Below are 20,987 nucleotides of genomic sequence, written 5' to 3'. Positions count from 1 at the left end.
ATTTCCTTATGTTTTGGGGGTTTTTTTGCAATAGAAGTGTCAGAAAATATCCCTTTTTCCAATTCTTTTGCACCACTTTTAAGGAAAAACTTAACTTTCAGTATTCGGCCATTAATTATCATTATTATTATCATTAAATGCTTAAAAGAGTGTGTTATAGTAAAAAAAAAAAAAAATTGCACTTTTTTACCATATTCATTATGAAAGATAACTGTAAATGTTCGTAAAAAAATTTTATGAGATTGCAGAAATACACTATAACTGTTTTACATGTGCTCAAACATTTTTGTTAGTCTGGAGCATTCGGTTTTCATGTTATAGTGTCTTATTTTTTCAGTATTTCTAGTCATTTGTAGCCTTTTGGTTCAGCTGAAACACGTCAGACACTTCATTATTATTCTAAGTTTAGTTCTGTGTCTCATTCGTTTCTTCTTCTGCTTCCAGTGACCTGGAGCCTCTCCCAGCTGAGAGGCATCCCTCCCAGCAGAAGGACCCGGAGCATCGCCTGAGGGACCCCGGGGCCAATGACAGCGGCAGCACGGCCCCACGCAGCACAGAGGGCTCCATCTCCGAAGACGTCTTCACCGAGTCGGAGCTGTCCCCCATCCGCGAGGAGGAGCAAGCGTCTAATGAGGACCTCCGCCTGGATAAGTCCTCCTGCGCTTCCACGGAGTCTGTGCAAACCGTGACCCAGGTGGAGCCCGCCAGGGACTCCAGCGCCCCTGGCTCAGACCCCACCGCTGTGAAAACGTCCACCACAGCAGAGGACAATCCACCAGACACTGCCACAGAAAATGACAGCCAGTCAGCCATGGGATCCAAGCAGCACAGTGTAGAAAAGCCACCAAGCACACCCACTACCACCAGCAGTACCACTAGCCAGGCCCAGGGTCTCAACAGCAGCAGCTCTCGCCCGGGGTCCCAAAGCTCGGCGGGCCCCGGAGCCGCAGACCCCGCCTCTGCCAGTCCACAAGGGGACGCCAATGAGGGGACCGATGTCTCCAAAACAGACACTATGCAACAAGGCAAAGAGAACGTAGAGCAGACACAAAAGGACGGCTCACAGAGCTCTGCAGAGGGTAAATACCATTTAATGGGAGGATTCTGTTGTCTTTTAGCTGCAACTTAACAGCCGCATCCGTCTGTAGAGAATCAAAGTGAATGTGTCTCCACTTCGGCTGCTTCGGTATCAGTTCTCTCATGTTGGGTCCTGATAGCCTTCCGTCCCCACTCTGCCTCCGTCCTAGTAATTGGAATATAAAGACGGGGAAAAAATGCAGGCTCTCTGTTGTTATCAGCTCGGCTGAGCTCGCTGGGCTTTATGGGGCTTTATGGAGCTCTTTGATCTCCAGCTCTGGTGGTCTGGGCCGCTCCTCTGGGCGATAAGCTAAAGCCTATCAAACAGCACAATGCCACAAACACACCTAGCACCCGAAGGGGAAAACATGGCGGCGATTTAACCCGACATCAAAACATTTTCTGAGACAGCAACCAGAGAGGTGTTACTTTGCATCCCTTTGCGCGTTGGCTTTTACGTTTCTTTAGACAGATGCTAAATTTTACAAAGCATAGAACAAAGTTGCATTTTATGTTTATGCTGTTTGAGATTATAGGATCATGAGTTCAGATCGTTATAGTTTATAGTTTATCCCACAATGTTCTGGATAAATAGGGCATTTTTTTGCAGCCTTTGCTTCCATTACTAACTTTAATTTCATAGTTAATGTTAATCAGTAGATGTTGATTGTAATTCACAATATTGGGTTTTATTCAATATAATCTTCAGTGCCAGCAAAAAAAAAAACAACCATCCCTGCAGTGCTCCAGGATTATGGTTGTTTTTATAGACTCTAAATCCCCAAATGTCGTAACATCTTTAAACACAGCAAGAGTTTTTACCACTTTATGATAACTGTAGCTCAGCTAAAATTATGTTCATTGTACTGTTATAAATAGAAAACTGTAGCTGCCTCTGTGCTCTAAAAAACATGATTGAAACGGTGCTGGACTGTAACGTGATTCTAATCCGATGCTAACATTCAATCGTTCAGGATCGTTGCTGTCCGACTCCGTCTGTCTGTCACACTCGCTGACTCACTCTGTCCACATCACCCCCTCTTACATCGATCCATCGCCGTGGTTCCTAAGAGATTCCTCTCTCTTAGAAGAAACAGACCAAAACAGTGGGAGAGAAATTATCCTTTTCTCCTTGGCAATTATTGTCACGCAGAGTGCCAGGCTGCAAATGCAGTTCTAATTCATGGCATCTCAGCAGGCCTGCCCTTTATTCTGTGCACATTAGCACAGCCCACACAAGTAACAGCAGCAACTTGGAAAAACAAGATGCATTAATACCGAATTAATGCATTTTGAAAATTGAATCAGTTCCACCGAGGTGTATTGTCGGAGCAGATTAGTATTTTGTACGTGTTGTTACCGACTGAAGCAGGAGCTGACAGTATGTGCAGCTGTAATGTCACCAACACAGTGATCTCACTCAACTTCCTGGGGCTGTAACCTTATCATAGGCTTACTGATAATGTACCATGGGCAGAAGACTATGCCACTATCAATTATAGTGCGCTTCTCCATTTATTTCTGTCATCTGCTGTGTTTCTGGCACAAAGTGACTAATGCCAGCTGAAGTAGCCTGTGCAGGGAGGATACAAAACTGGGTCACATTAATAAAACGAGTATTAAGAAGAGGATGCAGGAGATCACATGACGCAATTTGTTTACAACTAATATAAAACATAAAGGAAGTGTGTATGATTTATTTGTAGATAATGTTAAGGCTGCTGCAGTGCGTTTCCTCATGCGTCTGTGACAGTGTGAGTTTGTTTGTTTCTCAGGTACAGGGTCGGCAGAGAGACGGAAGCACCGCTCTCACAAGTTCCTCTGCCTGCGGGTGGGGAAGCCCATGAAGAAGACGTTTGTTTCCAATGCCAGCGCCTCCATGCAGCAGTACGCACAGCAGGGCAAGAAGCACGAGTACTGGTTCGCCGTGCCGCAGGAGAGGTCAGCACAGCCCGGATTTTTATGCATTTCACCGCTTACACTAGGGCGGGGCGACTTGTTCTATGTGAAACACAAGCATGAATATCAAGTTCTTTTGTTCTGAACGTATTCGTCTTAAACTGGCAGATTTCCCATGTGCATATTATTGTGGGTTGTTATATGTAGCATAAATATTGCTAAGCTAGCCAGTATATTTAATCCTATTCGTAGTGATACAGCATTATCAAAACACATACACTGGCGGAAAACATTATTAGACCACCCTTGTTTTCTTCAATTTCTTGTTCATTTTAATGCCTGGTACAACTAAAGGTACATTTATTTGGACAAATATAATGATAACAACAAAAACAGCTCATAAGAGTTTAGTTTCAGAGCGGATATCTATCCATTTTCCATGTTTTCTTGATAATAACCAAAATCACTTCAGTTCTTACATCAGTATCTGTGGTACTGTACAGCCAAAAACAGTGCTTTTAGGCATTCCATGTTTTCTTTTCTGTCTGTTTTAGTCACATGATACACACAGGAGTTAGTACTTGATTGCATAACCATTGTTTTTTATGACTTTTGATGTTCTAATAATTTTTTTCTGCATCTGTATTATGTACAGTACTGTGCAAAAGTCTTATTCCAGCTTCAGTTTTGTTGTTTTTCCAGGGTTGAAAAGAGCATACATATTTTTTTCTCATTCTTTTTTCTTCAAATCCAATAAGAAAATACAGGAAATATGTGCACAGCCTTAAATGACACACAAAAAACTGAAGTAAATGGGTTGTAAAGGTTAAAGTCATTATTTAGTGTGACCTCTGACCCCATGACAGGAAGTAGCACAAACAATTACAATGTGATGAATGAAGCATTAAATCATATTGTTTGAACAAACAAACATTTAGAAGCTGTTTTTTCCATGTAACTTCAGTTTCAGTAATCCAGAATGGATCTTAATACAGAGACTGACAAATGCATATGTCTGGTCATTACAACATAACTAAACCACATGTTGGGTTAGGATTTTTGCACAATACTGTTTATACTTTCACTCAAAATGTATATGAAAAATAAGTTTTTTCATCCATATCAGCCTTAACATAAATCACTTTAATAGCCTAACCATAAACATAGCACTATATCTGATTATATGGATCAGTATCATCCATCTGTTCATTCATGTGGCAAAACTGCAGGAAGGAGTGGTTTTATATGCACAGATTTGAGCCTGTATGGTACTTACGTATTCCTAACACACCCCAGTAGTCAGCTGAGTTACAGAAGCCCCTCACCTTTAGTCGTTTTAATATTTGAAACCAATCAAATATGCATTCTTTGTCAGCTCCGTCTCCCACGGCGGCTTCTGCCCATCTCCCTCTGCTGCCACTGGCAGACAGCAATGCAATATGATTTATTATTTATTCACTCTGTGGGGAAACAGACACACACTTTAAAGCTCTGGCACACACTACCCATGCCACGCTAAGGATCTGATTCTGTGAGCAGTCATGTGTTTTAAAATTCATGAACTGTTACTGACCTGCGCTAAAATCTGTAGCGGTTTAAATATAGCCTCGGTGTGTTTATGTCTTTTTCCAAAACCCAATCGCTCTTGTTTGATGTGCAGTTGCCAAGTCAGCAGTGATTGCATTAGAGATCTTCACACTGGAAGGAGACACATTACAAGAAAATATGTGCTTCCACTCAACTAGCGTAATATGTTTATGGGGTGGATTAGTCCCAACAGCACCAATAACTTAATTTGACAAGTCTATTTTAAGAATCCGTCCCTTTGAGCCAGATCTGGAGCTGATTGGACTTAGCAGAGTCACTGGTTTCCAGCTTTGGCACAACAGTGTCGCCTCCGTCTAACGGGGTGGGGGGGTAAAATAAGACCAAAATAAAAATTCATCATCATCTGTTTGACTGACCTTGACCCGTTTTCAGTGCACGTCTGGAGTTTATAACAGCGACCCACATGATGCTCTCCTCGGCTGCTAATCACATTTGACTCAGACAAACAGGCGTGTCCTTTTTCTTAGTCATGGTACCATAAATGCGTCTTGGTTATGCGACATGTCGAGCGGTAATGAGGCTAAAATCCTCTTCACTTCATTAGTCAGTATGAAGTTCAATCTCGCTTGTTAATGCATCGTTGTTTTCATCCACAGGTTGCTTAGATACAGTGTTTCCCACCTGGAAAACAAGTTTGCTTTTCTTTAATAGCCCAGGGACACGGCACATTCAACGCTACTTTTAAAAGACTTTCATATATGTAACTTACTACTCATTATTTCTTAAGTTTTTCTTCTTTCTGGGCTGTGTGAGCAGGCCGAGGTGTGTGGGAGGAGGAATCATAAGCTGTTCGTACTGAAAACACAGCATCTCCTTCCTCTGTTTCTTCAGACTCCGCTAGACTCTGACTGTATCCTGACCTAGATGGGAGGCGACCCGCATGATGTGTCTTTAAGTGTCCTGGCAAATAGTATGGGGAACAAAGGGAGGCTATTGAATGGGCCGTGTACAAACATAACACTGAATGCAGCTCATCATTGTGAGTCTGCGTGGCGTTTTTCACGTCTACCAGCCGAAGCAGCGTGGATTCAATCTGTGTTCTGTAATGTGGTTCATGCATCATGACAGTCGATCATAGCACATCCCGAAACGCTGACATGAAAACGCATGAATGGGCAGAAGAGCAGGGGAGGGGTCTGTTCGCATTGATGGAGAGCAAAAGAGGACACTTTACTTTTGACTCATTATAAGGAAACACTACTACATACATCTACTATGTATGGATTAATGTTTTTATTTTAACCCTCCGGTATCCCACCCACAGATGTCCTTCTAAACACCAAAAGCGCGTAATCTGTGCAGTGCCGTAGTAATGTCAAAATGTTTTTCACTACACTTTCCATTACATTTGAATTGGTAAATAGGAACCTGCTGCTTTACTTCCTTTTGACCATTCATGAATTTTAAAGCAACAGATTTTTCTTCCCACTGTGTTGTGTTTACAAGAACAGAATACAGTCACGTTTTCTTCTGTTTTCTTCAGTTTCTTGTTCATTTTAGTGCCTGGTACAACTAAAGGTACATTTGTTTGGACAAATATAATGATAACAACAAAAATAGCTCATAAGAGTTTAATTTAAGAGCTGATATTTTGCCATTTTTCATGTTTTCTTGATAATAACCAAAATCACTTCAGTGCTTACATCAATATCTATGTCATTGTACTGACAAAAACAGTGCTTTTAGGCATTCCATGTTTTCTTTTCTGTTTGTTTTAGTCACATGATACACACAGGAGTTAGTAGTTGATTGCATAACCATTGTTTTGGATGACTTTTGATGGTCTAATAATTTTTTTCCAAGACCGTAGATTAGTTTGAAGAAAAAAAACAAAACAAAATCTGCTTGAAGTGAAAGTTTCAGTGTGACAGATTCCCTAATATCGATGTATTATTATTATAAGTAACTAGGTTGTCAACAGGATTATGTAACTAAATACAAAATAAACATATATATAATATGTTACAGTTATTAATAATGCGTGATTGAATTGCAGTTATTAGTGAAGATGTTAGCTCTTACATTGGGGTTACATCAGAATAGATGCTTTTCAATAAATATCATATTTATGGGTTAACTTTCCTTTACTGAAGTTAGTGTGTTTTTGTTACTAAGATAGTTGTGTTTTGTTTTTCTTGGCTATGCTATAAAATGATACATTTCTTATCCAAATGTAGGTTATGTTGAAGAAATTTTAATACATATTTAACATTAATCAGTAGTTTGTTTTTAACTTTTTTTTTTTTTTTTTTTTTTTACATTTTTTTGTATTTCATCAACTTGAGCCATAAACAAAAATACTAATTGTCATATTTAACCCTTTAAATGCCATATTTGTAATGTAAACAAACCAAGAAAAAAAAACTTTTTTTTCTCAATATACTAAATAAACATTAGAATACTTTTTTTTGCTAAATGCTAAAATGTCTCATTGAACACTTTTTACTCACTTCAGAGAATGTTGCTTGTGTAGTAATTTTCCATTTTTTACAATGTGCTGATTTTAGTGGCTGGGTCAGAATTTGAAAAGCCATGTACAAATAAACAACTTTTGAAATTTGACCTAAAACTAATTGGGGAAAAACAATATGGGCTTTTAGACATTGCAATGATGAAAATACAATCAGTTTTCCAAGTTTCCTTCGACATACAGACTTTATCGCAAAGTATTTCTTATAGTTACCTTAAGCTGAATATTAGAATTACATATAAATAAAATCTTTTAGCTCAGTGGTGTCTTTTTACATTGTATAATTTATATAAGGCTTATTAATGCTGCTTGAGCGCTAAATCAAAATCCAACCTGTTTGTTCTTGTGACATTTCTCCAGTGTTGATATATTTGAGATAAAATCATTTTCACCATCAAAAAATGCACACTGACCCCCTTATGAGAGCTTCTTTTTGTTGATACATATCAACTTTGTAGATATTCACCGAGAAGTTTTAGTAAAGGAAACGATTTGTGAATGATGTTTTGTCAAAATCTATTAAATCTAAGTAGAAGGTGCATGGAGAAGGTCAAGGATTCCAGCAACACTGGGCGTATAGAACAACTTTAGTTAGATGAACACACTTTGACATGTGGTTTTCATCAAGAAATACAAAACTAGCTACTTTTAAATATATGAAACATGAGAAACTGGATTAATCTGCAAGGAAAAAGCCAATCCTATACATCCACACACTGACTTTACCAAATAAATCATTGAGCTGCACTTTATTTCATAGATATATCGATTGCTATGGACTATCTTTTTTATGTTGAATTTTATTTTTACTTGTGTATGTTTTTATGTCTGTTTTTAAGTAATTTTCTTGTCTTCTTGTACTGGGACCTGAGTGCACATTTCGTTCTTTCGTGTGCAACATGGAATGAATGACGATAAAATGAACCTTGAACCTTGAATGAGTTGTTTGCAAAAGTGAGGTGGGGTCATTGAATGATGTCACCAGTTACAGACGTAGCTCTCAGGTGGGAATGGTGCTTGAATTTCTAGAAAAAAGAAGAAGATATGAAGATTTAGTCTAACCTGCTTCAAAACCCATGTATCTACCTTTGACAAAATCAATTAAAATCATGAATTTTACATGATAATGAAAAAATCAAGATTAATTTCTTCGCCCATATTGACCAGCCCTAATGAGAGCACATAAATTATCAAATGATGACAATTTTTTAATCAAATGAGGAAATTATGGATCACCAAGCCTCAGTGTGTATCATCAGTGGTTGTTCTTCATAGTCTTTCCTTGTGCCCCCCCCACAGGTCGGACCACCTGTACGTGTTCTTCATGCAGTGGAGCCCGGACATGTACGGTGAGGGGATCCGGGGAATGGGACAAGAGCCCGGGTTTATGGTTGTCAAGAAGAACGAGGCGTCAGAAACACCTGATGATGAGCCCATCACCGATCTGAACGTGAAGGAGTGGGAGGTAGGGTCTGAAGTGCTCAAAACGGCCCCCATTTTGCTTCAAGTGTACCCGTTGTATTGTCTCGAGCCAACCTCACAGACATGGATTAACCACAGTTTGCACTAAGGGTTAATCCATAACTTGTGAAGCCAGAATCTTATGTGTGAAGTGCCTTGTAAAATGTTAAATCACACATTAAATAACTGTGTTAATTTAGTCTCACAATGCAATACATTGTGAATGTATTGAGCTGATCTTGGTTTTTGTTCCATCAGAAATGTGTACTTGTAAGCTTTAGTTTTATCTTCTGCTTTTGTATTTTGCACTTTTATGTAAAGCTGCATATTTCTTGATTTGATGGTACATTTTTGTGAACTCTCTATCACATATAAGTTGTGTGAACACTTGCTTTGCTTGGAAATGCGCTTCTCTGAACTTCCAACCAAAGTATTTTGCATGTTTGTGTAATTGTTTACTCTTGTGAGTCAGTGTATAGTAGCTTCATCATATGTTTTGTGAATGTCTCTACTGTCGGTCGGCATTTGGTAACTCCTTTGCTGAGTGTAAAATCCCCAAAAGCCATGTGAGAGTTTCTGTGGGACTGATGTGGGTTCAACTGTTTCTCCTTTTCCTCCTATAAACCGCTCTGTTGGTAACGTATATTCACAGAATGACGAAGTAGAGGTCAGTCATTTAGATTTTCAACGCTGAGGAACTGGGTCGGTCCAGTTTGTTCTGAAGCGTGTGGAGTCCATGATGAAAAAGATGCATTCATTGTACAAAGAAACTGATACTGATGGCCTACATTTAAATTTTAATGTAAATGAATGATGTAGGAAACAAAGTGGACTGATTTGTTTGTCCCTGGATGTCTGGCAGACAGTGGCTACATGATCCATTACATTTGAATTAGTAAATAGGAACCTGCTGCTTTACTTCCTTTTGACCATTCATGAATTTTAAAGGCAGACTTTTTCACTGTGTTGTGTTTATAAGAACAGAATAGATCAGTCTGAAGAAAAAATACAAAATCTGCTGAAAGTGGAAGGTTTAATGTGACAGATTCCCTAATATCTATGTATTATCAGTATAAGTAACTAGTTTGTGAACAAGATTATGTAGTTAAATACATAATAAACACATATTTAATGTGTTTTTGTTACTAAGATACTTGTGACTTTTTTGTGGATATGCTCTTATCCAAATTTAGGTTACAATGAATAAATTTTAGTATATATTTGGCATTGACCAGTGTTGAGTTATGTGGTGAGGCTTACAATGCCTGTGGTTTTTTTTGTTTGTTTGTTTGTTTTTGTCTGTTTGTTTGTTTGGGTTTTTTTTTTTTGCTTTATTGCTCCGTAATAAAAAAAAAAAAAAATGTTACATTACTTTAAATAATTAAAATGCTGATAGTGCTTATTATATTATGAACATGTAGTCTACCACATTCTAAGTAATTCCATGTAATTTTCCCAACACTGGTATTATCGTGTCACACTATTGGTGTTCACACTCTTTGTTGTTGTTATTATTATTATTATTATTATTATTATTATTATTATTATTTGTAGTAGCAGTAGTTGTAGTAACAGGTTAATAGGATTAAGATCATTTGCAATTCTACAAAATCATCAGTAGTAATATGAATTTTAAAAATGTAAAATACTTTTTGGCTACTTTTTCTTTAACTAAGTACATTTTGCTGGTAAGCCTTACATATTTTTACTCAAGTACAGTTTTTAAAAGCAGTATTTTCGATCGATTTAGTTAGTGGTTGTAATTAGTAGTACTCTTACTTAAGTAAAACTACTGAAAACTACTACTTTGTATTTTCTCCGTTTTGTTTGTGACTGTGTCTTTAAATCCTTCGGTTTTGGGACGGTCTCATATATTTTTTTGACCAATGAGGAGCCGGTTTTTCTCTTGTCCCGTGTTGTCATTGGATGTCAGCGATGTCACACAAATCATGCGGCGTTTGGAAATTCAAGGCTTGTTTTTAGTGGAGCTGCCAGGCTACTTCCCAACTCCGTCTGCCAGCGGTGTCTTGAGGTTACGAGGAGAACTTACAGGATCTGTAATGTGACTTTCCAGCTTCAACCTCGCTCAGGAAGCAAGATATGTTTTCTAGGAGAGTGAAGGAGCAAGAGAAACGTCTGACTCCTAAGTATACCTGTGTATGTCGCTTGTATCCAGTTGACGTTTTTTTTCCTCTGGCGATGTATATGTTCATGTATGTTGTCTTGTTGTTAGCCAACCGTGCTAGCTGGCTAGCGAGGCTAACTAGCCTGCTAGCCGGTCCGGTAGGGTCTGCTGTTGACCGTTAGTCCGGTGCGGGTTGTTAAACAAAGTCGCCACTATCTGGTCTCTATTGGCAGTCAGGACAGAGCTCTCATCTGTTTTAGTCCTCTTGGCATCGTGTGCCAGTGCTGTGTGTGGCTTTGTAAGCTGTCTGAAAGTTTCTGCAGCTGAGAGGCAATTAGAACATATAACAAGAGTACTACATAGTCATACGCTAACGAGTTTAATATCACGGGAAAGATGTCAGTCCTCACGTGAGTTTGCTGGCATGATAACTGACTGTTAGCCACCTGGACTTGAGGACCCAGCCCTTAGCTCCATCTCCACATCCATTTCTGACCTTTTCCATGACATTGATGGAATAAAAAATAACACTGGGTCATGTCTTGTCCTTACATGGGAAGATCTTAGAGTTAGCATGCTGCTAGCTTAACCGTTTCTAGGGGACAAACATTACTTAAGTGCCTCCAGTTGAAGGTGAAGTGATGCATGATTTATGAAGACTGTAGTTTACCCTTTCTGCTGCATTATTGAGAGCTGTAAAGAGACAGCTTGTTACCAAAAAAGTTATTTACACCAGCAGCAACAAGGTGAGTAACAGGAAAAAAACACATGTCCCCTGATAATATGTATCTCAAAAGGCAGTGGGTGGGACTGTGTGTGTATCCTATTTGTGACTGTGTTTATCTCGTGCATAAGGCCTTTCCATCCTGACCTGAGCTGAGCTGCATGAATACGCCAACGTTAGTTCAGTGTCAGAACAGAGGCAGCAGCTCTCAGTGGACTGTGCTGCAGCGTGGGGTGTAACTTTGCTGGAATGTGGCCAGGCTTGATGGGTCATTGTGTTAGTCTGTCTGGGTTGTAGTTTTGCAGATTATTGTTCCCAACAAACAGAGGGTGGTTTGTTTACGGACTTTGAGTTGTCACTGCTGTTGCCTGTATATTCAAGCACCTAAAATCTGTATTTCTCAAGTGATCTCTAATTACGAGTCTATTTGATTCACATCAAAGTATTTGCTCTGTTGAGGGTTTTATGAAAATAGCAGCTTTGCCTGTGCAAAAAATGGGTTAAATAAACATTACACAAACATGCAAATGCCTGAGTGCTACAACATGCCCTGATCTCTTCTCTCTACTCAAAGTTTCACAGTAGAAGTGGCCATAAGCCATTCCATGAATTACTTATTTTCTGACATCTGTCTATTAATAGAGAGTAAGTTTGCAAGAATTGCACTAATTAGTGCAAATAATGCCTTCCAAACTTCGCCTTTTTTCCCATGGCCAGCAACAGAACTGGCCAGAGTTTTATGTTCCACCTGTTCCTGTCTTTGTACTACCAGGTAGTGTCTCTGACGGAGTACCACCGTCGGATGTGATGCGCTAAACAGTGAAGATATGCGCTCCACTCTGCAAACGACTCCAGGTGCCCTGACCCACCCGTCTGCCCCCCCACCCCCCTGCTCTGTCCAGGCCTGCTCTCGTCCGCCCCGACATGGATTCCCTTAGGCTCCATACTGCAGACTAAAGCACTTGCACCCTCCCTTGCTTTAATTAAAAGTTATAACTTGAACAGGTTTTATGAGTGTTTAGGCTCACAAAACCTAGTTTAAACTTGTTACAGAGGGTGTTTTGGAGAAAAAGTTGAAAGGCATCTGACTGAAAAAAACACCATTTCTATCAGTTCATTGCAGAAAATTGGCTTGTTTGGAGTGATGAGGTTGTCATGTGACAGCAGCCTTATCTTCATGTGTCAGCCTTCCCTTCTTAGTCGCGCTGTCATGTTTTTAGCACTTCAACCCATTGGAGCTGTCTTTTTTATTAGAAAGAAGTTACTTCTAGCAATTTGTGCTCGCTAAAGACAAGCATTCTATGGACATTTCTGTGGGAAAATCCTCAAGGAAGTTGACTTTTATGCTCTAAAAGTAAAGAATGTGGGAACTGAGCAAGAGGCAGTCAGAGCAATGATGCACAAAGAGATGGTGTGCTGGTGATAGGATGGAAGTAAGACTCCCCTGACAGGTTGATGATGCTTCCTGAGGACAATGCAGGTAGGGCCTTATTAGAATGAGGACTGAAACATGAGAGCGCTCCAGCCACCAGTGGTGAAGCACTCTACAATCAGCCTCTGTTATCGAGAAAGATAAATAACCCAAACAGTCCGTTGGTCAGAGAAAAGTCAAACAGTGGAGTGCAAATTATTCATTGGCCTGATTTCCAATTCACTTTGCATTCTCCCCTACCAAACATTGTCTTTTCCTCCCAGTTTTGCCAAACTTAACCTAGTCATGCATCCACACATTCAGCTGCCTTCATCAAATTTTTGGGATAATTAGTGCTTGCAAGCAAATGATGGGTTTATCATTTTGACTGGGATAAAACTCAGAGTCCTCAAATGTTAAAAGAGAGCTGTGTTGTTTAAGTTAAATGCTAGTTTACTCACAGTGCCCCTGATTTCAGTTTATATGCTCAACCTGTTTAATTGAACCTCACCTGCTTTTTTAGAATTCAGTATTTGTCATTTTGTATAAATCCTGTGTTTCATCTGATAGCAGTCCCCGCAGATAGCATCAGTACCTAATCCTGCTGTAGCCTGATAAAACACAAAACAAAATAGTGTATTCTTGACAGTAGCAATAATTGAACCCATCAGTTTTCAGTAAAATATTCAACTTCTCCTTGTCACTGTGTTTGACTTGAGATTTGTACTTCCAGATCACCACCAAGGAAGAGGTTAACTCCAAGCATGGCACATCCATCAAGACAGAGATGGAGCCAGAGACATTCAAGCCCAACCTCAGAGAGCCCAGCGATCTCCTGGAGGCTGATCAGATAGAGAAGGTATGGCGCTCCACCTCCAACCTGTTTATGACACTGAGATAGAGGTTGTTACACACACACACATTTACTAATAAGGGACTGTAAAGGGAATGGAAATGCCATCAGCAATGTTGATTCATTGCATCAGGTATTACTGGTATGCACAGAATTCCCCTATTTTCTGCCTTTCTATGCATATATACCATACAATGACACTGAATAATTAACCTGTGGCTTCAATAGTCAACCAGTTTAATTGGTTCGGATCTGTAGAAACCCTGTCGGCCACAGAAGAATGTAAATACAAGCTCAGATTTGTATATGTTGCAAAATAGTGACTGAGCCTGATCACATGACCGACGCACTGGTCATTTCACTTTCTAATTTTGCATTTGTAAAACAAAGTAAATCATCCACACACGCAACTCCAATTAACCTTCAGTGTGTTCTTCAGGGAATAAACATATTGTAGTCACTGGTGTTGTCACAGTTGTATATAAAACAACCACACATTAGTCCTTAGATTTTTTAGTTGTCATGGCAATGCAACTCTTTTTACACGCATACCATTTATTTCTCACAATGAGTTTGCATCGCTCATAGTTTATGTTATGGAAAATGTACTTAAATAAAATACCTTTAGTCGGTGTTCTTAAACTTCACCACTTACTGTCATTTTTTTATGTTTTGTGTGTAATTTTGAACTGATAAGCAATGTGTTTCCTTGGAAAGAGTATTTTTATCCATTTTGGCTTCTACAATAGATTTTATTTGAAATGGTTCTACTTCATGTTGCATCCAAACACAGACTGCACCTCGTCACGTGGTGGACTTTCTGGTCATTTCACTTTCTAATTTAGAATTTGTAAAACAAACACAGTCGTCCATTCCTGCAGCTACCTTTCACCTTCATTTGTCAACACCCATGTCCTCTGGGAATACGTATATAGTAGTCACTGCTGTACTCACAGTTACCCATAATCCCACTGCACATCTGCTTGCCCTTGGTAACAGTTTCCAGGTGAGTGGAGGAATGCATTCACCAGACATACTACTTTGCTGTTGTATTAATTGACAGAATGATTCGGTGAAACAATGATGTCTAACATCAAATACAGATGGAAACGTGAAGAGTAGTGGTTGTATGTAGATTATTACACCAGTACATTCTTATAATGTGTAATCCCTATATGAACCTATAGGATGTATTAAATATCCATTTCTAAGGCACTCACCATTTTGTATGGAGTGTATACCTCACACACACTGAGCTCCAAATGAGTCCCAGTTGCCATATTGACCAGTAGATTGCCAATATGCAGCTTTCTTTAATCACCCTGAGGACTGAGCGTGGAGTTGAGGGCGTCTCGCAGCAGAGCAGAGGTGAAGCGAGTCGGGGCTCATCTGCTCAGAGCTTCACTTCCAGCCCGCTGATTACACGACTGCTTCAGCGCCGCCGCTGGAGGATGTGCTGAACCAACAAGAAAAGAGCAAAGCGTTTAGGGACCGCCGAGTTATTGGATAGTGAACGCAACATTAAAGGCCTTTGTTCGCAGCTGAAATGTGGCAGCGTGCCCTGAAATTTGTCAGTTTAATTCCATGTTTTTGCCGATGTTTGTTTTATCTGTCCATTAAAATGAGACACATCTGCCTTTGTGGCCTTTATCTTCATGTGCCGGTTGCGGCTGTTAATCCTTCAGACTGTCAGCAGCAGACTCTCTGAGGGAGCGTGCCCCCCCCTCCCCCCAGAGACGGCCCTGGTGTTTGGAGCCCTGTTACTCTTCTTTAAACGCCACTCTGTGTTAAAAGGTCACTGCAGATGTAATTGAGCATTGGTGACTGTGGCCTTTCTGTGTTTCATTTCCTTTCTCACTCCCTTTTCTTTATTGCATTCCCCCTCAGCTCGCCAGGAATCTCCCTCCTCGGACCATTGGGTACCCATGGACACTGGCCTTTGGCACATCAAAGCACGGCATGAGCATTAAGACTCTGTACAGAGCCATGCAGGGCCAGGACACCCCGGTACTCATGGTGATTAAGGACAGCGACGGCCAAGTAAGCTACACATTCAGCCACTGCGGCACCTGTTGACAGTATGTTTACTCTGCTGTAAATAACTCCTTCCCAAACGACTAATCGGCTGTTTGTTTGTTTTTTTTTCTCCAGGTGTTTGGTGCCTTGGCGTCTGAGCCCTTTAAAGTCAGCGATGGCTTTTATGGAACAGGAGAAACCTTCCTCTTCACCTTCAATCCAGAGTTTGAGGTTAGCAGTCCATCAGGATGAAGGAGTTTGTGTAGAATAATGTTAACCTGGAGGTTTTTTTTTAACAAGAAATATTCAATTTTGATATTAAGATTTCAAAAAGCTGTGTCTTGGGAGTAGTTAGAGATAAAGTCATACTGTAAATGAGAAAAATATTGGGTATGACCCAAAGTTTATGAAATAAGTAAATGTACTTATTTCATTTGCATATTGCTATTGGATTGCATAACTTTTAGTAACATTGAACTTTGAACATATTTATATGGAATTTTTCTTTGTGTTTTTGTTTTTTTGTCATCTTATCCTTAAAATAAATGAACTTTAAACATTAGTAGAAAGTAAAATGCAATAAGTTTTAGAAGCTTTTTATCCAAGCAGCAGAGTAGACAAATTTATTCAAACTAAAACTTTACTTACTTACTGAACCGCGCAGGAGCATGCCTTTCAAACTGGATTTTTCTTCTTCACTTGAATAGAAACACGCCCTAAAATGATGTTAGGATTGATGGAGCACATGTTCGCCATTTATTAGTGGGAGGTGGTAACAAGATTTGGCAATTCTATCTGAAGCTATGGTCTGTTTCATTCAGTTTAGTTGCTTGTCACAATATTGCGACTTTGGGCACTTAAAGGGTTAATACATACAGCAATGTGGAGCAGAACTGATGTTTGAGGACGGTTCTCTGTAAACACGTGGAACTGAATATATGTTTTGGTTTTACTGGATGTGGAACTTTGCATTTTTATACAGATTAAAAGTTTTCATTCAATGTTGTTTGCATGTAACTTGATGTAAATTGCTGAGATGCATGTTGAGATTGATTATTAATGGCTCCATAACCAAAAGAACGACACGATGATAATAATCCAGACTGAAGTTCAAGCTGGTGTTTGGATATTTACACAGAGTCTCTGTGACAGCTGTGACTTAATTTCTCAAATGATAATTTCGGATCCTCCCGCAGAGGCAAACATGAGCCTGCTCTCATCAGGACGGCGAATACAGGAAAGATCATGTTAGATTATGTCAACAGTGAGTCTGTAATGCCATACCTTCTCATATGAACTCTATTGTGTGCAACAGGTGTACAAATGGACAGGAGACAACATGTTCTTCATCAAAGGGGATATGGACTCCTTAGCTTTTGGTGGAGGAAGGTGAGCTGCATTAACTGTTAAAACAAGATGGTTTACAGTCATCTGGGATGTTTATTGTTTTAATGCATCTACATGGTTCAGGTGGAATACTAAATGTTTAAAAAAATGTCCTAAAATGTCTTAAAAGTCTATTATTTTTATGAGGTTTTAAGTTTTGATATTATGACATTATTTGACATGACACTTGGACTGAGACGTATGCATGTACCATCAAATCAACTTATATTACGTGGGATTTTTTTACGGATTCCTGCTTCCGTCGTACATTCATCTAACGTATATTATACACGTGGTTGGAAGAATTGAGTTTTAAGGAAATTTGAGGAACGGGTGAAAAGGTGGAAGAACAGGAATTAAAGTAGTCAAATCCCAAAATGAAATCAGAAAAGAGTTTGTGTTTTATTTTTACTGTTCTATTGGATTAGAACATTCTGACTTGTGTGTTTGTTGTGGAAGTCAAGCTCATTTTTATTTGGCAGGTTTAAAAGAGCCCACCAGCCCTGTTTTTGTTGTAAGAATGTGAAACCGTTTTTTCTCCCACATCCCCGACTGAAGCTGCCTCTGTCTTCTGTTCCAGCGGAGAGTTTGGCCTGTGGCTGGACGGAGACCTTTACCACGGCAGGAGTCACTCCTGTAAAACATTTGGGAACCCAATGCTCTCGAAGAAGGAGGATTTCTATGTGCAGGACATAGAGATCTGGGCTTTTGAATAACAAAACACTGCACCACAGGGAAAAAAACAAGTCCTGCAAAGGGCAAAACAAGGAGGAGTCCTCCTTAAGAACAATGGCAACGTCCCAAACCTAACTGCACATCACCAGGGCTCCCCAGGCCGGAAGCCAGCTATCGGATGCTTGTTGTGCGTTACTACTGCAGTTATTCCGGAGCTTTTTTTCTTTGTGAAAAATTACCTTTGTGTGTATCTTGTTACAGCCTTGTGCAGCGTCTTTGCAGGGTAGGGGGAGTGTGTGAGATGAGGGATGATGAGAGGGAAACGGGGAACAGAAGGCGATCGGACCATCAGGCCTTGAACAGGAAGAGCCCATCGGAGCCGTTCTCACTCGAGACGCAGTGAAGATGATGGCGGCTGAGCTTTGGGACTGCTACGAGAAGAGAGAACTGTCCTACTGGTCCAGATCGTGTATCTGAACTTTACAGAACCTCAAGGAGTCCCCAGCGTCCTCTCAGACCCCCTAGACCTGTGTTATTCGGTAGGATGTTACTCACTGTGCTGTCAGCCTTGATGGAGAGAGACCCACTTAAGAGGCAGAGGAAGGCGACAAAAAGCTGAACACATTCCATTCCTCTCTGTGATGGTGGAGTGTCAGATAACAGGGTTTTGGTTCTGATTTGTGGTAACACACCAATATCCAAAACACATCAGCAGCAGGATACGATGACACTTAACTCAGAGGGTGTTTGCTCTGGGCCGAGTTAGTCTTTTTACAGTACCGTTTTGGGTTGTCTTCTGAGGCTAAACTATAGAGTATTGTGTATTGTAGTCCTCCTGTTGTTCACTGTCATAGCACACCATCTGAAAGCACATAGCTATAATCAGATCACCCATCGTCGTAATGTTCTGTTCAGTGGGTGTATGTGTGAGTCCAGCTAACACCGGCTCCTCTCGCAGGACGCCGGCTGTACTGTTTGTAGACAGTAACGTGTTGCAATAGATTTGTGGAATATGCAAATAACTGTCCTGTGACCTCAAATACCGCAGGTTGAGGCGCTTCAGCCGCCGCCTGCCGCTCTTCAAGAGAGACACTTGTAAAGCTTTTACGTCTTGATACACAATTGCTTTTCTGGGTATAATTTGAAAAGCCTGAGACGTGGTTAACTGTTTTACATGCATATATGACAATTATATATCGGTATATATGATTATATACACATGTATATAATCGTATATATTTTGCTGTTAAGTGTGACAGTGATCTATTTGTGCTGAAATTTCAGCTGTTACAATATAATGTATATTACCCTGTAAATTAATGTTATAATAGTAGATTTGTTCCTATATATATATATATAAATACATAATTCTATATAAATATATATATATATATATATAAAATAAAGTGTGGATTGGTGGGTTGCTTCTAGCACTTTAATCTGGTGTAAAAGCGTCGAGGCCAGGTTCTTAGATTCTCTTAGCAGTAGCTGTACAGTACTTTTTTGTTAGACCATTAAGATGTTAACTGTTAGTAGAAAGCTTGCTGCTACCAATATCAATAAGGGTATGCCCTAATGCTCTGTGCGTCTGGAAAGGAGGATTATTCTGAGGTGGGAAGGGGGGGTCGAATGTGGCTAAAGGCAGCAGTAGGGCTCGGTTTCTCTCCTCGTGTGGCTGTCAGGTGAGTCTCGGACAGGTAGGTATCCAGGCAGAATGACCTCTGACAGGCAGATGGTGGCGGATGAACACAAGAGTCTCAAGTAACCCTCCCCCAGGGAGCTTTCCTCCCCCCTTTCTGGTCTTCCACACCAGTATTTGTGTCCTTGTGGAGAGTCACAAAGAATAATATGGATAATTCTTCCAATTATTTCACCAGAATACAATGTATCAGTGATGTATAAAAACCAATAAAGCTGAATTAATTGTTGTAACATGGGATATGTCTAGATTTGTCATACTTCACTGTAAAGCTTCTAATTTAGATAAAATTGCTTGTATAAATTGTCAGACATTGTGGTTTTCCAAAAGATCATCGTAGAACTGAAGTTATTACTAATTTACATTGTATTTCACTCAAACCAGGCATCTCAACCTTAGTGTTTGGAGTGTTCTGTGTTCATATTTTAGCATTTAGCAATTTCTACCTTTTAAAATCTATTAAAAATGTATTGAATCAATTGATACATTAGAAACTAAATTAAATCCAATGGGTAGTAAGTAAATAATTAATAGTCAATAAATAATTGATCCTTCATGTGTTAGGAGCTTGGCCTGTCAGACCTGCTGCTGCTGCTGTAAAGATTACATTTCCTCATGTCAAATAGTGATTGTCTTTTTTTATCTCAGTGCAGAATCTGGCAAAATGAGCAAAGTCATTAAGGTAGAAGTGAAAAGACATTTAATATAAAAATAATATATGGACCATTTCATTAATGATTTAGCTCGACCTCATGCACAGTAGCTGAATTAACTAGTGGCAGCATTTATTTAAACTGATGAATTAACTTCATTATCATCTGATAAAATGTGTCATGACTATTGGCAGCTTTGTAATGCTTGGATATAATATACTTTGGTCTTAATTAGACAGGGAACCAAGGATATTTTACCTAAATGTTGAATTCAGAAGCATCATTTTAACATCTTATCAGTTCAGTTAATCTTCATCGTCTTCAAACCCTTCAATTTTTGTGTAAATTGACAGTAAAATTCCAACTGTGACTGATATTTGTCTGCATCCTTTAATATGCAAACACTTAATGAGTAACCGAGTTAATGAGATAATCAGAACAACTTGTTTTAGTTGACTCTGTGAACCAAAGAGGGGAGTCTACTCTGATCAGTGGCCAAATGCTGCTGTATGTACAACTGTGTAAAAAAAAAAAAAAAAAAAAAAAAAAAAAGGTTCCATCTGCCTTCATTCAAACTGGGCCTCAGATTCAGGTCTTTAAGCTGTTCATGAGCGCCATCTACTGATCATATATGTAAATGCTTCAGTCACCTTATATCTCCTCATTCTGCATTTCAACTCAACATACAAGAGCCAAATAAAACAAGTCCTCTACCATGTTTTATTGATTAATTTATCTGCCCTTCGAACCCAAAACACACAGGCACAGGGTCACAGAAGGTGCACAAAGTTGCGGTAAATTAAAGTTCAGGAGTTACCGGTCGCTGTCAGCTCAGGAGAAAACATGCTGAGCATCATCCGCTGACTCCATCCTGACTTAAGCATCTTCTTTTTGCATCACAGGTGCCAGTCAAACCCAAACTTCCCCCAG

At 39.6% G+C, this 20,987-nt stretch overlaps 1 protein-coding gene and 1 long non-coding RNA gene across 2 annotated transcripts in view; one reads left to right on the top strand and one right to left on the bottom strand.

Moving 5' to 3' along the window:
* The window catches only part of oxr1a (oxidation resistance 1a), a 330,273-nt gene extending 310,631 nt beyond the window's left edge, over window positions 1–19,642 (top strand). Inside the window, 11 exon segments of the mRNA XM_030157978.1 lie at window positions 445–1,079; window positions 2,853–3,018; window positions 8,354–8,519; window positions 12,137–12,169; window positions 12,171–12,200; window positions 12,202–12,219; window positions 13,509–13,634; window positions 15,516–15,668; window positions 15,780–15,875; window positions 16,960–17,033; window positions 17,611–19,642. Of these exon segments, the coding sequence (XP_030013838.1) occupies window positions 445–1,079; window positions 2,853–3,018; window positions 8,354–8,519; window positions 12,137–12,169; window positions 12,171–12,200; window positions 12,202–12,219; window positions 13,509–13,634; window positions 15,516–15,668; window positions 15,780–15,875; window positions 16,960–17,033; window positions 17,611–17,746 (1,633 nt within the window). The 3' untranslated portion in view covers window positions 17,747–19,642.
* Window positions 10,152–13,619, bottom strand: LOC115435514 (uncharacterized). Its single transcript, XR_003937699.1, has 2 exons — window positions 13,503–13,619; window positions 10,152–12,213 (listed from the first exon to the last, which is right to left on the bottom strand). It is a non-coding gene; the product is annotated as an uncharacterized LOC115435514 (long non-coding RNA).
* Window positions 19,643–20,987: the final 1,345 nt, after the last annotated feature.

Source organism: Sphaeramia orbicularis, chromosome 16 (assembly GCF_902148855.1).
Source record: "Sphaeramia orbicularis chromosome 16, fSphaOr1.1, whole genome shotgun sequence".
NCBI classification, from domain to species: domain Eukaryota; kingdom Metazoa; phylum Chordata; class Actinopteri; order Kurtiformes; family Apogonidae; genus Sphaeramia; species Sphaeramia orbicularis.
The sequence above is the reverse complement of the archived record's forward strand: the minus strand, read 5'-3'. Positions and strand labels throughout refer to the sequence as shown.